Source organism: Cercospora kikuchii, assembly GCF_019650295.1.
Source record: "Cercospora kikuchii DNA, contig_00003, whole genome shotgun sequence".
NCBI lineage: Eukaryota > Fungi > Ascomycota > Dothideomycetes > Mycosphaerellales > Mycosphaerellaceae > Cercospora > Cercospora kikuchii.
The window spans coordinates 2,759,978-2,779,557 of NW_025408584.1; the positions used below are offsets into that span (position 1 = coordinate 2,759,978).

General features: G+C 52.8%; 9 protein-coding genes across 9 annotated transcripts; 4 read left to right on the plus strand and 5 right to left on the minus strand.

Moving 5' to 3' along the window:
* Positions 1-58: 58 nt before the first annotated feature.
* CKM354_000545500 (uncharacterized protein) lies at positions 59-3,924 on the plus strand (the record flags this gene model as incomplete). The annotated part of the gene is made up of 3 exons (XM_044800729.1): positions 59-1,249; positions 1,301-1,408; positions 1,483-3,924. The coding sequence occupies 3 exons, from the start codon at positions 59-61 to the stop codon at positions 3,922-3,924; spliced, it is 3,741 nt and encodes a 1,246-aa protein (XP_044656664.1).
* Positions 3,925-4,447: 523 nt separating this feature from the next.
* Positions 4,448-5,629, plus strand: CKM354_000545600 (uncharacterized protein; the record flags this gene model as incomplete). Its single annotated transcript, XM_044800730.1, has 1 exon — positions 4,448-5,629. One exon carries the CDS (start codon positions 4,448-4,450, stop codon positions 5,627-5,629), a length of 1,182 nt encoding a protein of 393 aa, XP_044656665.1.
* Positions 5,630-5,728: 99 nt separating this feature from the next.
* CKM354_000545700 (uncharacterized protein) lies at positions 5,729-6,532 on the minus strand (the record flags this gene model as incomplete). Its single annotated transcript, XM_044800731.1, has 1 exon — positions 5,729-6,532. The coding sequence occupies one exon, from the start codon at positions 6,530-6,532 to the stop codon at positions 5,729-5,731; it is 804 nt and encodes a 267-aa protein (XP_044656666.1).
* Positions 6,533-6,809: 277 nt separating this feature from the next.
* CKM354_000545800 (uncharacterized protein) lies at positions 6,810-7,319 on the plus strand (the record flags this gene model as incomplete). The annotated part of the gene is made up of 1 exon (XM_044800732.1): positions 6,810-7,319. One exon carries the CDS (start codon positions 6,810-6,812, stop codon positions 7,317-7,319), a length of 510 nt encoding a protein of 169 aa, XP_044656667.1.
* Positions 7,320-7,383: 64 nt separating this feature from the next.
* CKM354_000545900 (uncharacterized protein) lies at positions 7,384-8,316 on the minus strand (the record flags this gene model as incomplete). The annotated part of the gene is made up of 2 exons (XM_044800733.1): positions 7,384-8,054; positions 8,106-8,316. 2 exons carry the CDS (start codon positions 8,314-8,316, stop codon positions 7,384-7,386), a joined length of 882 nt encoding a protein of 293 aa, XP_044656668.1.
* Positions 8,317-8,921: 605 nt separating this feature from the next.
* On the plus strand, positions 8,922-10,694 carry CKM354_000546000 (uncharacterized protein; the record flags this gene model as incomplete). Its single annotated transcript, XM_044800734.1, has 1 exon — positions 8,922-10,694. One exon carries the CDS (start codon positions 8,922-8,924, stop codon positions 10,692-10,694), a length of 1,773 nt encoding a protein of 590 aa, XP_044656669.1.
* Positions 10,695-11,206: 512 nt separating this feature from the next.
* Positions 11,207-13,699, minus strand: CKM354_000546100 (uncharacterized protein; the record flags this gene model as incomplete). The annotated part of the gene is made up of 1 exon (XM_044800735.1): positions 11,207-13,699. One exon carries the CDS (start codon positions 13,697-13,699, stop codon positions 11,207-11,209), a length of 2,493 nt encoding a protein of 830 aa, XP_044656670.1.
* Positions 13,700-14,078: 379 nt separating this feature from the next.
* Positions 14,079-15,560, minus strand: CKM354_000546200 (uncharacterized protein; the record flags this gene model as incomplete). Its single annotated transcript, XM_044800736.1, has 1 exon — positions 14,079-15,560. One exon carries the CDS (start codon positions 15,558-15,560, stop codon positions 14,079-14,081), a length of 1,482 nt encoding a protein of 493 aa, XP_044656671.1.
* Positions 15,561-18,356: 2,796 nt separating this feature from the next.
* CKM354_000546300 (uncharacterized protein) lies at positions 18,357-19,150 on the minus strand (the record flags this gene model as incomplete). The annotated part of the gene is made up of 2 exons (XM_044800737.1): positions 18,357-19,075; positions 19,132-19,150. The coding sequence occupies 2 exons, from the start codon at positions 19,148-19,150 to the stop codon at positions 18,357-18,359; spliced, it is 738 nt and encodes a 245-aa protein (XP_044656672.1).
* Between the last annotated feature and the right edge of the window lie 430 nt (positions 19,151-19,580).

Below are 19,580 nucleotides of genomic sequence, written 5' to 3' on the forward strand. Positions count from 1 at the left end.
CGCAGCTCGCGTCTCTGGCGGAAAGCGCAGTTGCAGAAGCTCGCAACCACACATTTCGATGCCGCCCCCCGTTGAGGCAGTGGAAACGCCATTGAGCGCTGGAGAGCCAACGCGACTGGAAGATGAAGGCGAATCCCCCATCTCGACAATCGACACTCTGCCTGGCGTCAAATCTGAAGCACCTCTCGATAACGAAGCTGAAGATGGACGACCTCGTGAGCCAGTTGAGACGCCGCCGGGAATCAAAGGCGGTTACTTCTCAGAGTTTCCGGGTGAAACGGACGACATCGTGCAGTCGATCACAAATCCATCAATTCCGGACGACGCGGGACCAACAGTTGTTGGGAGGAAGCGAGCGAGCACGGCACCCATGAGCAGACCGAAGCCCCCAACTCGAAGCAGCACCTTATTGAGAGCCATGAGACGCAAGCAACATCCCTACCAGTACCAATTTGATCCCATGTCCTCCGATTCAGACTCTAGCACCGACGATGAAGGGGACAGGCAAGCGACGCCCCAGCCGAAGAAGCTGAAAAGAGTGCAGAGCAGGGTCGAGCAAAAGGAGGAGGATGAACAAAAGAAAGCAGCGAAACAAGGACTCTCGTTTTCGAAATTCCACATTGGAAACGAGTACTTTCGCACCAAGGGCAAAGTCTCCAAGAACGATGGACGGTTGAAGATTTCGATCAACGAGACAGCGAATAGCGGCTACCTCGCCAAAGCTCTGGGTCACAGCATTAGACATCATCTGGACATTCCGAATAAACGCGACAGAAAGCAACGGAGATATGCGGCGGAGCATCCAGAACGCAGTGCAGAGGACGATGCCTCTTCCATTGCATCCTCACTCCCCGCGAAAGCAGGCAAACCCCGGCTGAATATCGTAATCATGATCATTGGGAGCCGTGGAGACATTCAGCCTTTCCTGAAGATAGGTAAGATCTTGAAAGAAGAGCACGGGCATCGAGTACGAATAGCGACACATCCGACGTTCCGAGACTTTGTTGAAAAGGATGGTGGTCTGGAATTCTTCAGCATTGGTGGTAACCCATCGGAACTAATGGCATTCATGGTCAAAAACCCTGGTCTGATCCCAAATCTCCAAACGATACGCGAAGGAGAGGTGAAAAGGCGACGTGATGGAATGGCCGAGATGTTTGACGGGATGTATCGTGCGTGCGTCAATGCCACCGATGATGAGAAGGACACGCTCAATATGAAGTTGCTTGGTGACAAATTTCCGTTCGTTGTGAGTTTCCACACCTCTAAGGCATAGGATTACACGCTGACCTTACGCTAGGCGGATGCGATCATCGCAAACCCTCCTTCAATGGCACATGTACACATTGCAGAGCGTCTTGGTATACCGCTTCATATCATGTTTACGTTTCCTTACACTCCTACACAGGTAAGTATCTGGCAGTCAATGGAGTGTATACAGGTGTTCGAAAATGCAAGACAGCGTTTGCTGACCCCGATCAGGCCTTCCCACACCCTCTTGCAAATATCAAGCACAATAAATCGAATGTGGACCCGAACTACATCAACTTCATGAGCTATCCGCTCGTCGAGATGATGACCTGGCAAGGTCTCGGAGACATTGTCAATCGATTCAGAGTCAAGACTCTGGGTCTGGAGCCAGTCAGCTCACTCTGGGCACCGGGGGCGCTCTATCGCATGCACGTGCCATATACCTATATGTGGAGTCCATCATTGGTCTCGAAACCATCAGATTGGGGGCCGGAGATTGATGTTTCTGGCTTCGTCTTTCTGGAAATGGCCAAAAACTTCAAACCGGACAAGGATCTCGAGGACTTTCTCAATGCTGGTCCGCCGCCAATATACATTGGCTTCGGGTCGATCGTCGTTGATGACCCGAACAAGTTTACGGAGATGATCTTTGAAGCCACAAAGATTGCAGGAGTTCGTGCGCTAGTCAATAAAGGGTGGGGAGGGCTTGGTGTCAGCAACCATGATACACCCGATAACATCTTCATGCTTGACAACGTCCCACACGACTGGCTTTTCCCTCGAGTGAAGGCCGTTGTGCATCATGGCGGTGCCGGCACTACTGCTATTGGCCTGAAGTGCGCCAAGCCGACCATGATTGTGCCATTCTTTGGTGATCAACCATTCTGGGCCGCGCGAGTGTCAGAAGCGAAAGCTGGAGCACACGAAGTCGTGCCATGGAAACAGCTGGATGCGCGGAAACTGGCTACGGGCATCAAGCAATGTCTGACAGAAGAGGCACAACGTAACGTGCAAAAGTTGGCGGAGGGTATCGAGCGAGAGGGAGATGGTGCTGCGAATGCAGTGGCTTCCTTCCACCGCTCGCTGCCCCTAGCTGGGCTTCGCACTATTCGTTGCTCCATTCTTGAGGACAGAGTGGCCGAGTGGAGGATCAAAGGATCTGTTCTCCGATTGTCTGCGCTTGCTGCAGAGATCCTTATGGAAAACGGCAAGCTCAAGGCTAGCGATCTCAAGCTCCTGCACAAGGTTTCGTGGAACGACTTCGATGGGCCAGGGGAACCGCTCACAGGTACCTTTGGTGCCTTGACAGACTCTCTGTACGGCATCGGCACTGGCGTTGGCATGGTCCCTGTCAGGATGGCGAAACACATATGCAAGCATGCAGAGATGGAGCGCAAGAAAGCTGAGCGCGAGAAGCGACGAGAGGAGCGGAAGAAGAAGAAGGCTGAGCAAGCCGCCGAAAGTCAGCCACACGAGGAGTCGGAGCAGACCACAAATCGTCGGCCTCCCGCGACACGCAACGACACCGCGAACACAGTGGCCACGGAACTCTCTATCGACACAGCGGCTCAGCCCGTGTTCAAAGAGCTCGCCAGTGACTTCCACCGAGGCTTCAAGCAGTCCGGCTGGGCATTCCTGACCATGCCAAACGATCTGCATTTGGCTATCGCTCAAGGCTTCCATAACGCTCCTCGTTTGTGGGGTGACTCAACTGTTAGGAAGCCCATCAGAATCACTGGTGTACGATCGGGTTTCACCGCTGGCCGACGGGAGTTCGTCTACGGCATCTACGACGCATGGACAGGACTAGTAACGCTACCTAGAGGAGGCTTTAAAGACGGTGACACAGCAGGAGCAAAACTAGTCGGCTTTGGTACTGGAGTCGGCAAGGGCCTAGGAGGGTTCGTAATGAAGAATATCTCGGCAGTCATCTCGCCGCCGGCATACGTGGGCAAAGGCATGCTGATCTACATCAAAAAGCGTCATGCAGACAACGGTCCTGGATCCAAAGCCTTTATTCGCAGAGCACACCTTGTCCAAGGCACAAAGGATCTGCAGGCACTCAAACAGCAGGATGATCCTGAGAAGATGGAACAGCTGCAGGCAATTGAGAATCAAGTGCTCGAGGGTTGGAAAGTCTACGAGGATGTCTGGCAAGCAGCTTACGATGCTTACGGACCTGTCGGTGGCGGTATTGTGAATCGCATGAAGCTCAATCGAGAGAAACGGCGGTGGCAGAAAGCCGGGGCACTCGAAAATATCAACACAGCCAGCAGAGCGCTGAAACACGCCAAGCGAGGTGATGATCTTGAGAAATACTTCGCCAAACGCATGCGGGAAATGCAGGCAGCTGAAGAACCCAAGACAAGCGCAATGGAAGAAGCGCCGGACGGCGAAGATGTCGAAGTGCCACCTGGCGGCGGACAAAAGTATACCACGTACGCTACGGACGAGGCAGAGGAGAAGAAGTATGGCAGCGGAGAGAAACTTTCCCCAGAACAACGCAGTGGCTCACAGTCTTCTGCAACTGTGGTTGCAGGAAGTGAAGATGGAGAGCAGAAAGGACGACGAAGCTCGGCGTTGTCTTCGAAGGCCACCAACGGTGATTTGCTGAGGAAGATCACCAGCGGGAGCAGTAATAAGCGTCCACTTGGTCGCGTGGGCACGGCTTGATGATTTTAATTTTGTTCCCACCTTTGGATACCCCCTTCTTGTTGGCATTTAGCGAACACAGCGAGGCGTTTGGAAGGGCGTCACAGACATTTCTTTGGGCCATTTTCAGCGCACGAGGTATGGGTGGATGACATCGAAGATCTTGTACATTTCTTGTACACAAGCTGCATAGGATCAGGTATCTAACCAATCAACGGTTACGTTGTACCCGAGAAGAAACCAGTCTGTTCATTCTTCCTACGTGTTCTCGAAATCGCTATAGCCGAACCTCGTAGCAGAGTCTAGTTCGAACTCGTGGATGCGATTGTGATTCTGAATACTCGTGCTGCTTGTTTGCAAAACAGTGGACTCATTCTTCTTGGTCAAACACGCATGAAAGAAGCATTTGGATGTAGACTGAAAGGTCTCTCTGAAGCAAACATGCATTCACTGCCATCGATTAGAGGAATAAATATGGCCTCGTGGACACCATTTGGAGTGTACCATCACCCCAAGTCGTTCTACACAGCCCCCGTTCACAACCATGAGCGGACACAACAGCCGAGACCGTCCACCAGGACAAACGAGTCAACCTTGGTATGAATCACAGAAGTGCATTTGCGAATACATCGCAGACCTCTTCTGCTGTTGCAGCAGCAGACATCACCAAGACATCCGTGGTCTGGACAGAGAGCAGCGCAACCCACCACCAACTCCTGCTTCAAGCCCAATGACCACGCCAATACATCGCAGACGACCAGAAAGTTGTGAACTCAGCCCAATGGAGCGACAAGCCATCAGACCGAGAAACGACGAAAGAGTCCGCGTGGAAAGGCTGCCTGGATATGAGCGAAGCATTCCACCAAATCCTCGGTTTGCGAACCAAGTCACTGAGCCGCCGGCGATGTATAGTCCTACTGCGAGACTTGTGCCTAGCGAGGCGGAGCAGGATGAGGAGGGGGGTGGCAAGGGGAAGGGAAAGGAGAAAGAGCTGGAGAAGAGGTCCACGCTCTGGAACAGGGCGAGGGCATTGGAGGAGAGAGAGGAACGTCTTGAGCGTGAGGAGGAAGAAAAGGATCGCCAATATTCTGAACAGCTCGAGAGGCTTCGCGAAGCGCGTCGCAATGCTGAAGAGAATAGCAAGATCGGGTTAAGATCGGGGTTGTCTCAAGAGTCGCCTCCACGCGGAGAGCAGCCTTTGGCACGCGGACCAAGCGCTGCAAGTGAGGCTACGAGCTTCCGCTTCCAAGAACGCCAGCAACAACGCTTCGACGACACGTGTAGCGAGAGAGACTCGGAATCGCCGACACCGCCAGCTCGAACTCGTCCAGCTCGGATTCCAAGTGGTGATCTGGCCACACTGCCATCTGTGAGACGTCGTCTGGAGGAAGCTGGTCAACAGGAGGCTGGAGCCAGTGGCAACTCGCGTTCTTTCAGTGCTAGAGATCTCCAGCAAGTCGCGAATGGAGTGGAACGCCACAGACGTTCTTTCAGTGCTGGAGAAGCTACAGCAGATGAACTTCCAGAAACGCCAGCAGCTGGGAGACGTTCAGCCGAGCTGCCTTCGACACCGCAGACATCGGGCCGACCATTCTCGGATTACATCTATCCGTCGCAGATTCCAATTTCGCCAGCACCAGAGCCAGCAGATCTTGAAAGAGCGCGTGTCTTCGTTGAGCGGCTGAGCAGAGGCGAACATCCAGGTGATTGCGATTGTACTCGCTGAGTTGCCAGATTGCGGCTAGCTGAAACCAATCATTCACGATGCCGTGTTTCTTTCAGGATGAGAGGGGTTGCGCAGGAGCCATTGTAACATAGCAGCTCTTCAGGCGAACTTGTCATGTTTGCCCTTGACTTTCACGTCCAACATAGCTTCATGATAATTGCCTTCTTTCCTCGCCTTTTTCAGCTTCTTCACCTCATCATCGTCCAATCGTCTTCCCACCTCAGCTTCCAGCTCTTTGCGAGTAATTTTTGAGCGCACTTTCTCCGCCTTCTCTGTCTTGTGCTTTGGTTTGAAGCGAGCTTGCATACGGATGCGAATGCTCGTTGTCTCGCCCGCAGCCTCTGCATCGCCTCGCACTTCGGCGGGTGTCTTGTCGCCGTCTACAGACAGGAATGTAGATCGCATCGTCTCAATTTCGAATTGTCCGGGTTTCCCCTCTGCTGGCGTGATTTTAAAAGTCTCTTCTGGCGACACAGCTTCGCGAGTCGATGACAGAATACCATACTGGTCGCAGCCCAAGTATTTTCCGTGGTGACCTTTGAATGTGAAGCTGTTCTCCATCCCCACAATCTTCTGACTGACCCATACTTGTCGAACATCGTGTGGTTCCGCAGAATGTGGCTCGCCCTCGATCATGTTCTCGATCTTGCTCGTGAAGACTCGGCCGAGCTGGTCGACGGCGATGCATGCGACTGGCTCGGAGTGCAGCACGAGGATCACAGGTCCGGCAATGTCGTCGATGGCATCCGCAGACACCCAGTTCTCGTCGTCGTCGGCTTCGGCAGTCTGCGCAGACACGAGCTGCTTGGAGGAAGGTGTGTCGGCATCGTCGCCCTCCTTTGCCTCTCTCTTGCGCTTCTTGGGTGGCTTTTTGTCGCCCTTGAATGTCAGCGCCTTCACCATCTTTGCGAGGTGTCCACTCTGTGATCAGAATTTCCGACCTCGAGTTGTTGTTGATCGCAAAGGCGCCAAGGCTGGAGCTCCAGAGCAGGTACCCACCACTTGTCTACGTGAAACTGTACCACCACACCTCCACTTGCGCCACTTTTCGCATGTCTTTCTCTGACCTCTATGGCGCACGATAATCAACATGCACCAGAACAGCATATTGCCAAATCCGTGCTCGCGACATTTGCATCCCGCCACAGACTCTTGAGCATCAGGCAGAGCAGCAAAGCGCATGGCGTGTGTCATGAGCGAATACGAGCCTTTGACGCCCGTGTCTTTGGACGGCAAAGATGGCGATCATAAACTGGAGAGTCCTCTCACGCGCCTTCCTGGAGACTGTACCGATATCCGCAAGATCCGCGAGCATTTAGAAAGCTTCTTCACCATGAACACCGAGCTCCTCAACACGAGGCAATATGACAAAGCCGTGAACGTAGATGGCTACGACCAAGATTTCATGGCTAGTATGCACAACCAAAAGGCAGAAGATCTGCCGGGCTGGGTCGACCATCATCGCCGAGGGGCCCTGGAATTTCCTCAATCAAAAGTGCGAATACTGGGCATGACTTCGAAAGTCGATCCTAAAAGAGGACTGGCTTCGCTCTTCACGGACATGGAGATCACCGGCAGACCCCCAGGAGTCACCATACATTCGATGACCATTTCCGAATTCAAAGTCTGCGATGGCAAGTGGCTTTGCATGAAAGCGACTGGCATGAGAGGAAACTCAATGCTGGTCTGAATATGTGCTTGTCTAGTCTATTGTGCTCTACTACAAACCACCCGCCCACAGCTGCTCTGGCTATCTACAACACTCTCGCCAGCGCCCAGATGCCTGAATAGAAGAGTGCGCCAGCGAAAGCGGCCGCCTTAGGACCCACGGCAGCTGCTGCGCTGTCTTCAGCCTGAGAAGAGGAAGATTCGCCAGTCTGCTGAGCCGAACTGCCACCTGATGTATCTGCTGTCGCCTGTGTTCGGGTGACTGACCTTGACACGCTGCTCGTTGGTGTCGTCGCGGCAGAGGTCAATATTCCCGATGGCAGCTGGCTGGACACTGCATCTATGGCAGACGAGATCGACAGCAGGTTCTCGATCAGTGAATCCAAGCCAGTCGATCCACCAGACGCTCCGCCGGATGCTCCTGCGCCTCCGCCTGCAACCGTGGTGCTGAGTACTTGCAATACCTCTGTGGGACTTGCAACGGTATCCGCACAACCATAGTTGGTAAGAGTTGCTCCTTCGATAGCGAACTCGTACTTGACGCACTTGGGGAATGCAGATTCGGTGCATCGGTAGATATCCTTATTGGCCTGGCACGCAGCATCACAAGGCTCCTCGAAATCTAAGCACGTGGTGTAGTACCCGCATTCGCCCAGCAATTGTTCTTCCGCGGCGACAACCGACGAACAGCACCCGAAAGCATTGTATGTCAGATTGAACCCGCAGAACTCGCCACCGTTGCATTGAATGGCCATTGCTATGACAAGTGTCAGTATTATTCATGCTGGCTCAAGATCTGTGGACTTACCAGCATCACCCTCCGCATAGCCGCAAAGTGGGGACAGCTCATCACTCTGGCGACGAGGCAGAAAGGCTGGAGGATGAGTGGGTCCTGGAGACCACTCTCGCGCGCCGAGCTTGTCTGCAGCAAGCACTGTCCGGGCTGGCAGCGATGGTAACCCGGTAGCCATCGTCTTCGAGGCCAGTAGAAGCGAGCTGACAGCTACAAGGAAGAACATCTTGGGCATATGGACACTTCGAAGCGGGAGCATTTGCTGGACTTCTCAAATGAAAAGATTGAATGGTTCTGGAAGTTGATGAAACGTTGTGCGCTATGCCTGGGACAAGATATAGTCACTCGAGATGCCTTCCATTCAGCAGTTTCTCATCAGCCGCAAGCCGATGAACACCTTAGTCATGCTTGCGCAGCGCCTCAGGAGACCCTCGCGAACTCCGTACCACCGACGAATATCTCATAAGCATATCAGCACGCTCATGGTCGTGTTTCACAGGTTTTCCTGAGCCTCAATGCAGCTTTGCTGACGTTGGCGTCGCAGCCAAGGCCCCTGGAGTAGCTGTCTATCAATTGGGGGAAGGTGCCAAGAAACGCCTCCAAAGCTAAATGCTGAGAAGAATCCGCAGGACCGTCACATTATTGATGAGCGAGACCGGAAACACCGTATAGCATGCGGTTCTCGTAATGTAGTTCCTGAATCTAGGCTTGAGTATGGGCTGTGCTAGGCGCCATGTCAACGGATACACATAAATTATCAGGCGCTTGCGCATCGTTCACTGTCCACCACAATTACCGTCTTCTGGAATTTCCTCTTCGACAACGCTAATCATGGTCAACGTCGGCCTAAGAGACCTGGGACTGCAGGAGCGCTCGAATGTCGCTCAACAGTACCGCGATGCAACTCGTTCTGACAAACATGCCTGGAGAGGCGGCGTCGTTCGACGCATGCCCTGGGTCGGGCTACTCGCCCTTTTCCTAGCACTTCTGTGCATCGCCGGTGCCGTGGCCATCCTCTTCTTCTCGGACGGCAAGCCTATCGGAAGCTGGAAGTATTCACCTTCGGTCTACGTGTCGTTTGCATACACCATCGCCAATGTTCTCCTTCAAGATGCAATGAGCCGGGGCGCCACGATAAATTGGTGGAAGAGAGCGATAGCAGACGGCACAAACATTGGAGATCTCCACCGTAACTGGGACTATGGAAGCTCGGCGCTTGCAAGTCTGAAGGCAGGAAGACACTTCAACTTCATTGCGTTCGTTACGCTTTTCCTGACTATTACGCCTCTCAATGGACCACTGCTTCAACGTTCGTCGGAAGTCGAGATCTCGAAAGCTGTATCCAATGTCGATGTCAGCATCCAGGCTGCGCAGAGGATTGATCTTCCGACTGGATACATGTCTGGCCGTCTTCGGGTTGTCCCACTGCTGCACGAGGACTTCGCGCCAGTGTTCCGAGCTTTCGAAAGCGGACGCAGCATACCTGCCAACAAGACTGGCTGCTCCGGTGATGGCAAGTGCTCGGGTCGTCTAAAAGCTGCTGGCTTGTCCGTCAGCTGTTCTTCTTATACTGTGCCATTTAGCGTAGTACCCGGCGACAACTGCAACTCCATCGACCCAGACATCAGCCAGGAATGTATCAATGCGCAGGCCGGCACGTTTGTCTACCGGTCTGCTTTAAGCTGGGTCTACGACCAGCCAGGTCGCATGAATTTGGACATTCAATACAAAGACAACTCTGACTGCGAGGGCGTGCTCATGGTTCAGAACTGTACTCTGCAAGCTGCGACAGTAGAGTATCCTGTCATCATCGACGGCAACAGCTCAACCATCTCTCTCGATCCTAAGACCACTCTCTATGACGACAAAGTCCTGCACGCCAACGAGTACGAAGACCCAGGAACTCAAGGTCCGACCGAGCTTGGAGGCTTCGCTCACGCCCTTGAGGAGACGATGAGCGGTTACACCCACATCCGCTTCGCAGGCACAATTGGCTACGAAATTCTCTCTACCGGTCCAGCAGGCACCCGCTTCGCCAATATGTCGGAGGCCGTCAAGAAACCTGCTCCACTGAACCAAGACCTCTGCAGCATTTACTTCAATGACCCTGTTCCAGCCTTTCTGGAACAAGCTCGCCAGCTCATGTTCCGCACTGCCTTGACAATGACCAACACGAGCGATATGCAGAAAGTCCAACTCAATCAGATCCGCACCATGGGTGTCTACCGCGCACAATACGCCTACCTCGGCGCTGCCGTGGGCCTATCTCTCGCGGCGGTCATCGTGATCCTGACCATGTACAATGGTTTCTGGCTCTTGGGAAGAAAGGTCAGCATGTCGCCTATCGAAATCGCAAAGGCTTTCAATGCGGATATCCTGAAGAATGAACATCCTAATGCGGAGGTCGATGAGTTGGTGAAAGAAGTTGGATCTAGAGCTGTAATGTACGGTGTCACGCAAGCTTCGACTTCGGGCTATGCGCAGGGAGGCTACGAGCAGAACAAGAACAGTGGATATATCCAAGTCAGATCTGTGAATCAGGGACAAGAGTTGAGGCTCGAGATGGCGGATCCTTCGAAGGTTCAGGCACTTGTGGCGAATTAGATTTGGTTGTGTGTATATAAGAATGAATTAAAGATGGATTTCGTTATACATCATAATCAGTGCTACACATCCTCAGCTTGCTGTCCTTCTACTTGTATCATCTCTCGATGCATCTATCCGAGTATTCATGCTCCAGGCGGATCTGTTCACGGTCTCTGCCGAATATGTGAGGAAGCTGGGGGAGTATTGAGCAAGCAGCTGTGCCCGCTGTCTGTTGTGGTGCACTCGATCCTTGCAGTCGTCATTTCCCACGCGCCCCGGTCGTCGTGCTCGAAGAGGTTTTGCTCTCAAGAACTTTAAGTTGAAGTCGTCATCGCCCACCTCTTGGCGTCATCTTCTACGCTGCATGACTTCGTGGATGTGAAGCATGGCAGCTGCCAGTGGCGCGCATCTAATGTAGATTGGCAGTTCGATGTCAGTTTTTTCCAGCATGCTGTGTGAGCTGTCCGGACAAGCTCCACTCTCAACGAAGATTCAAATCAGGCCTCCTCGACAGTACTTTGCGTCGCGCTTTACACACTGACAGTCTCACCCTCGGAGCTTCCGTTGCCGTTGCTGCAATATTCCGGCGCAGGCAACTCCTCGCCCCCGACCCAGACTTTGCTCAATTCTTCGTCAATCTCCTGCCGTCTTTGCTTCCATTTCTCAACCTGGCTCAGCTTCTCTTTGAGCTCCTGTATTTCCCGCTCAACGCTGCTCTTTTCAGTCGCAGTTCCGATTCTGTTGAACTCATACTCGCTGGCGTCCTCGCCCAAGCCAAGTGTGAGAGTGAAAGAATGATATCGTTTCAAGGAAGCTCGAGTCGAGATGGTGATTAAAGTGATGCCCTTCTTCTTGCACGTTTCGTAGAGGATACCTTCGACGTCTGAGCTCACGGCAGAAGTCCCCTCATCGATGAAAGCATAACGAGGCTCGTGGTACAGTAGTCGAGCAATCGCCATGCGCTGCTTCTCGCCACCGCTGAGCACATCTTGCCACATCTTCCTCGTGTCCCAGCCGCCTTCACGGTCAGGAATGTAGCCCAGTTTGCTCTCTTCGAGGATGCCAAGAAGTTCCATCTCTGTGCGGCCGGCTTCCTTCATGTCAACCTCTGTGTGCGGGTAAATGACTTGGTCACGCAGCGTTCCGTGACTCAAGTAGACTCTTTGAGGCAAGAACATGATACCGTCCTGTCCGGTATTGCGTGGTCGTGATGTCAAACCACGGTATATCGGCCACAAGCCAGCTACAACGCGGGCTACAGCAGACTTGCCCGCGCCGTTTGGACCGGTAATGAGTAGATGATCGCCTGGGCCGACTATGAATTGCAGATTGTCAATCAGCTCTTCGCCGCCGTTTGGATGTGCTGAAGGAGCAACAATCGGCACATTCTCCAGTCGCACGCCGTCATAGCCTTTGTGTAATGTACCGTGCACATCAGCCAAGTTGTATAGCTCCGGAAAACGGTCTCTTGGTTGATGGTAAGCATTCGCGTGCACGCGATGGAGAGTGCTGATAAGCAGGAACACTCTGCTAGTTTGACCTGCCAGCTCCGATAAGTCCTTGATGGCATACATCATGCGACTTCCAGCATCAGCGAGATTGAGCATGAGTCGCTTGTTGGTGATGAATTGTTTCGTGCGGGATCCTGTCCTGCTATCATCAGAAACGTCTGCCGAGCCTTCGCCTCTGCCGGTCGTTGATGGTGGTTCTGGTGCAATGTGCAACCCGGGTAAAAACACAGGCAGACTGGTTACAACGAAGCCCAGCGCGGACCACGTGTACTTCAGCACAAAGTCTTCCAGCATGTTGTATCCAATCTTAACACGGTAGATGGTCTCCATCATCTTTTTCAACTCTTTGAATCCTGCATCCAGCAAAGCGTGCTCTGTAGGGCCACCTGCATAGAAAGCCACCTCTTCGGCGTTGGCGATCAGTCTTGAGTGCAGTGCTCTGAAAGCACCCTCCTTGCGTCCTTCTGCCGCTTTTAGCTTGCCAAATGGCGGACTGAGCCTTTTCAGCAAGATGGCTGTGGCAGCATAGTTGCTGAGCAGTCCTCCCAGTGCCAGAGGGCCTAGCGATTTGTAAAGCTGATAGTTGAATGTGAAAAGATCAACCAAGGGCTTCCCAAGACTGGAATACAGCTGAGCAGCGTTGTCGCAGAATAGAGTAAGATCCTGGCAAATGAATTGATCGGCTCCTTGGTCGATGCTGCCATCGAGGGTATGCATCTTGTAATACGACATGTTCGAGCTCAGATACAAGTCGTGAATGTATCTGGTCAACCTTGTTCGGAACGCAATGCTAATCTTGGACTGCAAGAACTTGATCATCGAGTTTGTGTAGCTTGCAACCACGCCCACAGAAAGCCATTTTCCGAGTCCAAGCAGGAAAGCTTTCCCCTGACCTGCCACAAGATCTCGCACGATCTCTCCATCCAATGTTGCCACCACGAGCGATAGATATGTTCTCAGCAAGAGGAAGAAAGCATGAGTTGCAAGCAGTCCGGACTCTTTTGACCCTAGTCGCGGCACCGCAATCTGCATGATCGCCATAAACTGATGCACAAATGCCACATTGAGGCCAGGTTTGATGTTCGTGGGCGGAGCATCTAGCGCAATCGTCCTCCCAGAGCTCCTTTGTCGTATGGGGTTCAGGAAGAAGCGTCGGTGAGCATCGAAAGTCGTCGCTTTGATGGGATGGATGACAACCTTGCTGCTGGTGTCCTTGTAGGGCACATATATTGTCCGTGTGCCATCTTTTGCTTTGAAACCACTATTGCGCCGCAGAAGCCTGCTTCCGACTTCCTTCTCCTGCTTACTGGCTTTGTAGTAACGGTATCCACCATATCCGGTGATGAGAGAGAGGGCGAAGGCGAGCGTAGCAATCAGTCGGATCGTGCGCTGGTCGAGAGGGCTTCGATTCTGCAGCTTTTCGACGCGCGCTGCCGCACGAGTATAGAGGTAGTCGATCCACTGCGAGACGCGATCGCCGGGCCTTTGGCGGAGAGTGGACTGGTTCGCCATTGTCGTCGCGCGTGCTTCTATGGAGGCATGCTGGGTAATACAATGTGCTTCAGCAGCCACAAAAGAGCGACAGCAACTGAACGAGGCCGCGACTGTCAGCGCTTGAGAGCATGTGAAGGTCTGATGACATGTGATCTCACAGGACTCGAGGTTGGTGGCATGTGATGTGCCAAGACCGAGGTGTGGAGCTGCGAGATCGTGAAAGAGCACAAGGATGTTTGACAAGGATGACAATATGCACAGGGATATTCCCCAGCTTCACCACTTTCTTATTTGCATCGTCATCAAAATTGAGCAGCTGCCAGCTGTCGAAATATTAGTTAATGCTCGTTATTCGTTATACATACTGTCACATCCTTCTTGACTATGTCCATGTCCCTTACTCCGCCGCTGGAATCACCACCTTACACGCCATCGCTTTAGGCGCGATCAAGAACACGTTTTCCACTTCCATACTCGCATCTGTCGTGCTAGGCGCCAATTTTGCACCACGGCAGTTCCTGAAGAATGCTGCCGTGGCGATTCTCAACTCCATATTCGCGAGATTTGACCCAACACAGATCCTGCTCCCTGCTCCATATGGTGACCAGACTCGCTTCACATCCTCTCTCGAAGCTAGCGTGCCATCCAGCCATCGCGTGTGGTCGAATACCTCTGGATCAGTGAAGACATTTGGGTCGCGGTGCATACTCCACGCCTGTGTTGCGACTGTCGTTCCAGCGGGGATTTCATGGCCCCCGAGAATGGCGCCTTCGGGTGGTGTAATACGAGGCAAAGCCGCTGGTGCAGCGCCGTAAAGGCGTAAAGTCTCCTTGACAAGAGCGCTGAGAACCGGCAGTTGCTCAAGTTGCTCGTCGCTGTATGGCTCGGTGAGCTCAGCGACTTCGTCTTCAATGTCTTTCTGGACACTTTGGTCCCGCAGCACTGACCATATCAAATAGGTCAGGGTCGTGGCAGTAGTATCTGTCCCCGCGAAGAGGAAGTCTCCAGCTTCAATCACGATTTCTTCATCAGTCAACAGAGTGTCGCCCTTCTCGGCATCTGCTACCGCTTTTGCGAAAAGATTGGTTGCGCCCGCATTCGCCTTGCTGTTTTCCACAGCTACTCTACCTCTTTTAAGCAGAACTTGATTTCCGCCGAATGCGCTTTGTATCCTTGGATGAGGGATCCATCTCACAATCTGGTACAGCAGTGGAAAGGCGTATGCGAATGTGTTCCCGCTCTCGTAGGTGATGATCTCGTCTGGTTTGCCTCGCTCCATCATGCCAAACGACTGCCCGAATGCAAGCTCTGCAATGACATCGCCAGCAAACAGGGGCAGCCACTTGTAGATATCAACTTCGCCCGAAGATTTCTTGGCGTCGCTTTTCAAATACTGAATGAGCGATTCGGCCTTCTCCTGTATCCTACCCTCCCAGTTGGAGCGAAGGTAGTTCTGGGTGAAGCCTTTGCCTAACAGTTTCCTGTGGCGGGAGTGCTGCGCCGGGTCGGTCGCTTGAAACATTCCATATGGCCCTTCACCGGGCTTGGTGGGATTCAGGAACTTGTACAGATCGGTCTTGTAGAAATGGGTTCCAGCCTTGTGAATCTCTCGGAAGGCTGCGGGATCTGATATGAGTACTTCATTTGGCGAAAATCGAACGTAAGGTCCATATTTCTTGTGCAGTTCGTGGGCATAGTGTGCTTGTCGCTTCTGTACCGTAGACGCGAATCTTGATGGAATACCTGTGACGGAGTTGTACCATGGACCAGGAATCTTGCGAAGAGGGGAGAGGAAGACGTTGTAAAATATCTTTGCAAGTTGCACTGACAGCACAATGGCTGCAAAAGCAGATGTGAGATAGAAGTATGAGAGTCGCATGTTCGTTCACGTTGTGAGGTGTGTGCTATGAGATCGCTGGATAGCAAGACGTTACCTGTTCATATATACTCATTGTTGTTCATACATGGTCTTCGCACACATAGTGGTGTTTCGGTCCTCAGTGAAGACTCGAAGGAACAATAAAAAAAGTCCGAGATCCCAGGGGAGGAGCACACTTGGATGATCGGCTCTGGAAATCGAGCCAGATTGTATGCTGTGTACGGGTCGTGATCTGCGTTGTCCACTAGCCGCACTGAAGGATCAACATGGCTGCTCGCGTATGAAACGTCATGACTTTGCTGAGATCAATGCTGTGCTTGCGCTGCGCAGGAGAACCATTGCGACAATGCGCGAGAAGTGTGTATTTTTGCTGTGATCATGATCTGAGTTGTAATGTCCTCCACGGCGATGACAAGTTCGTGAAACGCAGGTCAAAGAGGATCTCAACGTGATTGTGTGGTCTCGATGGCCGTCCATCCCTGATGTCATACGCCAAGCCTGCGATTAGGTCGTGCAACCACATACCTCCGTACGTTGTTTCCAGGCTGCTGTGCCGCTGAGTTTGCTGGCTGTTGCCGGATCTTCAGCTCGCAGATATGTCCGTCCTTGAACTACGTGTTTGACGACTGCTCGACACGCTGCGGCCAGACCACGAAGCGTCATTCTGCCGCACCTTCGGCATACCACCAACGATGGATGTCCGAGAGACGTCGCCAGGCAGGACCCGAAGAAGAAAGTCCGCACACAAGGTACTGCCAGCCTGGAGGAAAGGTCCGGAGCGACCGCGAGTCCAGAACTTCGCAACAGTCCTACCATCTCCTTGTCGTTCAACGCACAAAGAAGACGCGTCCCTCTTTCCTCACCGCACTTCCCAGTGTCTATATCTCTAAGGAGGCGTATGCCCGGGTGTCCACCAAGGATCGTCACACCTCGTTCCACCACTCTCTCTGCCACGGTTGTAATCGTATGTCAATGGTACTTTGCAGCACCCATCGCCACCGTACATGTGGCCCTGCTTATTGCCACACTTTCCGACTGAGCTCTGGCTAACGTCGTATGGGAGAGCAAATCCCGCGCTGACCAGGCATAGGATGGAGAAGAAATACTTCATGATGAAAGAATGTTTCGTCCTTCGCTTGCGTCAGTCGGGAGTTACACAATGAAGCACAAAAGGCTCGACTTACCTGTAGGTCTGTAGATGGCTGAGGATGTGCCAGAAATGAATGACTTGAATTGAATTCTTGAATTAAGGAGCGTATGGTGAGACTGGGAGGTGAGAGGATGTAAGATATATGGCGCTGCTGGTGCTAACGCCATAGCCAGCAGTGTCCAAACCTGACCAATTGAACTGATCGTCTCTAGTAGCGCGAGACCACGCTGAGTCCGAACTTTAGGCGCGTCCTGAATTGTATGTTGCACCAGACCAGATGAACCCCTCGGTGAATGGCAATCAACATCTGATACGCAGCCGTCCAACTGGCCGGTTGAAAGAGAATCGCCTAAAAAGATTTGCCAGCAAATCAGTGCGCAAAGGTCATTTGACTGCATCGTGACGAGGTGCATTATGTCGACCTTGAGATTCCCGCTGGCATGAACTGTCTTAAGCACGGCTACTCTACCCTAAGCATCATTTGATGGGGTGACTCCATCTTTGCTCATACCTTGCAAGAGTTTCAGGCAGGTACGTCCAGGGCGAAGGCTTGCGAGGTCAGGTTCTGGAAGTGGTCCCGGTCAAGAACGCATGGAAACGATAAATTCCCCACAAGCACATGATGCCGTCGAGTCGGTTTCCGCGCGGATGCTTGATTATGAGATAGCCAGCCTGTGGCGTGGATGGCTCTGAGCTCGTCGTTGAATTGTGTGATGGAATGACTCTCATGGAGGAGTTCGAGACGATGTTAACAGTCGATCTTGCTACCGTAAGCTCTGCGATGGTAGCCCGTACGGCACGGCAAGATGGACCTCTCCGAATGTTCGCCCAGCCGGAACCCCGAAGGAGTCCTCTCCGTGAACCCGAGCGTGATAAAGTCAAACCCGTGCCAAGAGAAACCTCGCTGCCTCTTCGGCATCACGAGTTCAGGGCATCACTCATCTCTAGTATGGAGTCGATCTATCAGAGCGGAACTATGGGCTAAAATGTCGGACCTCTACCTTCCACGTGGAAACGTGCCTGACCAAAGCTTGCGCAACTTTATTTCGTCAGACACCAACACGAGGCGAGGATTGTAGGCTGGGCCTGGCTGGCACTGCCTAAAGCATAGCGAGATATGTCAATTGTCGGCAACAAGATCGCATGATATCTCAGAAGTACACCGGCAGCAATGATGCTGCAACCCTCAATTCTGCCACTCTGGGTCAACTGCGATTATCCGATACCTTGCATGATTGCTGTGTTTCTTTAATCCACCTCTTGTTCGATCGGCGTTCAGATCCAGCTTGGTCGACATCAGATTACCATTCTGTGTCGCTTGTGCTCCGTCAAGACGGCACGGCTTTACCACCGCAATGGGACGTGGTTCGAGTTCGGCAGCTTTCCTTTGCCAGAGATTCGTACGATGCGTCATGCTCTTTCTGGCACCTACCACAGCCTGGAGAAAGACGTCGGAAGTTGCGCGAGACGTTGCCTGTCTAGCATCGTCTGAGATGATGGCTTGGATGTGTTCTGTGTACGTGAAGCTCGGACAAAATCCACGGAGTCTGGGGGAGAAAGAGCAAAGCCAGGAAATTGCGTCTCGGCCTCCGGCACAGCAGGCTGAGGCTGAGCAAGGCTGGCCATCTTTGACCTACAAAAGTCACTCACGACACCGTCGTCGAATCTGACTTGGCCTCTGCCTCGACTTCTTGTCGCATTCTGATGCGCTCAATTCGCTCACCAACAGCCTGCTCCCGATCGAGCCGTCGCTCCCGACGCCAGACCTCAAGCGCAAGCATCCGGAGGCTTTGATTCCCAATCCTGTTTCCACTGGTCAAGCCATCGTCTTTGACATCAAAGTATAGCGCCCAGAGCGGGTCACCATCGACTTCCTGGACAGCTACGAAGCCTTCCCATCCTTCGAAGATGAGCCTCTTATCGGCTTTCGTGACGTCCCAAGGCCCGACCAGATGTTGCTCCGCATCGGCACGAACGCCATATTTGACCTCATGCGTTTTACTATCAACATAAACCCAGTTCAGAAATGGAGGATCGTCGGAAATCGTGGTCACCATGCCTTCGCCTTTACGGAAGCCACTTTCGTGCCAGCGTTGTGCCATGTCATTATGCGGGTATGGCATGAAGTAGCCTGCAAACGAATGCAGCTCCATGCCTCGCGCTACGCCCGTCGTATCGACCCATAGCTTGTTGTCTTTGAGGACGATATAAGCACCGTCAAATAGAGAGCTGTACTCACTGCGGTTCAGCAGTGAGACAACGAGATTGGTTTTCCGGCCTCGTTGCTCTTCGCGTTCATTCTGCCTCTGGCCTTGACGGACCGCCTCCGTGGTGCCAATGATTGCGGGGCACGCTGCGACCGCCGCTGCGGTGGCTGTGATCAGTTGTCTGCGGGGGAACGAAAGGCTCGGTCTTACTTACTGAGTATGCCCAGGACCATGATCAAGGCGTGCGATAAATGAGTCCAAGGAGTCTATGCAATGGTTCAACAGCAAAGATTGGCGGCGCAAGAGTGCACTGGCTCCAAGCTCTGTACTGGAAGTAGCTAACAAGCCCCAAGACTGGACAGCTTTTGGCGGAGCTGCAACCGTTCCCCGGAACTCTAAAGACCTCACGCAGATCTGTGGATTGTCCCGATTAAGAGCTATAGGCCCACTTGGTCTGCATCCAGTACGACAGCACATGCGTGCCTCGAAAGTATAAGCACGGGCATTCGTCATCCACTATTGCACCCTGCATTGTACAAGCAAGACAGCCAGCCACCAGCATAATGCCAATCACGAAAGGAGTACCTGCTCCAGATAGCAGAGTATGGAAGCTTTGTGCTACATCAAATGCCCTGAGGAGCACTATGGAACTGTGTCTAACTG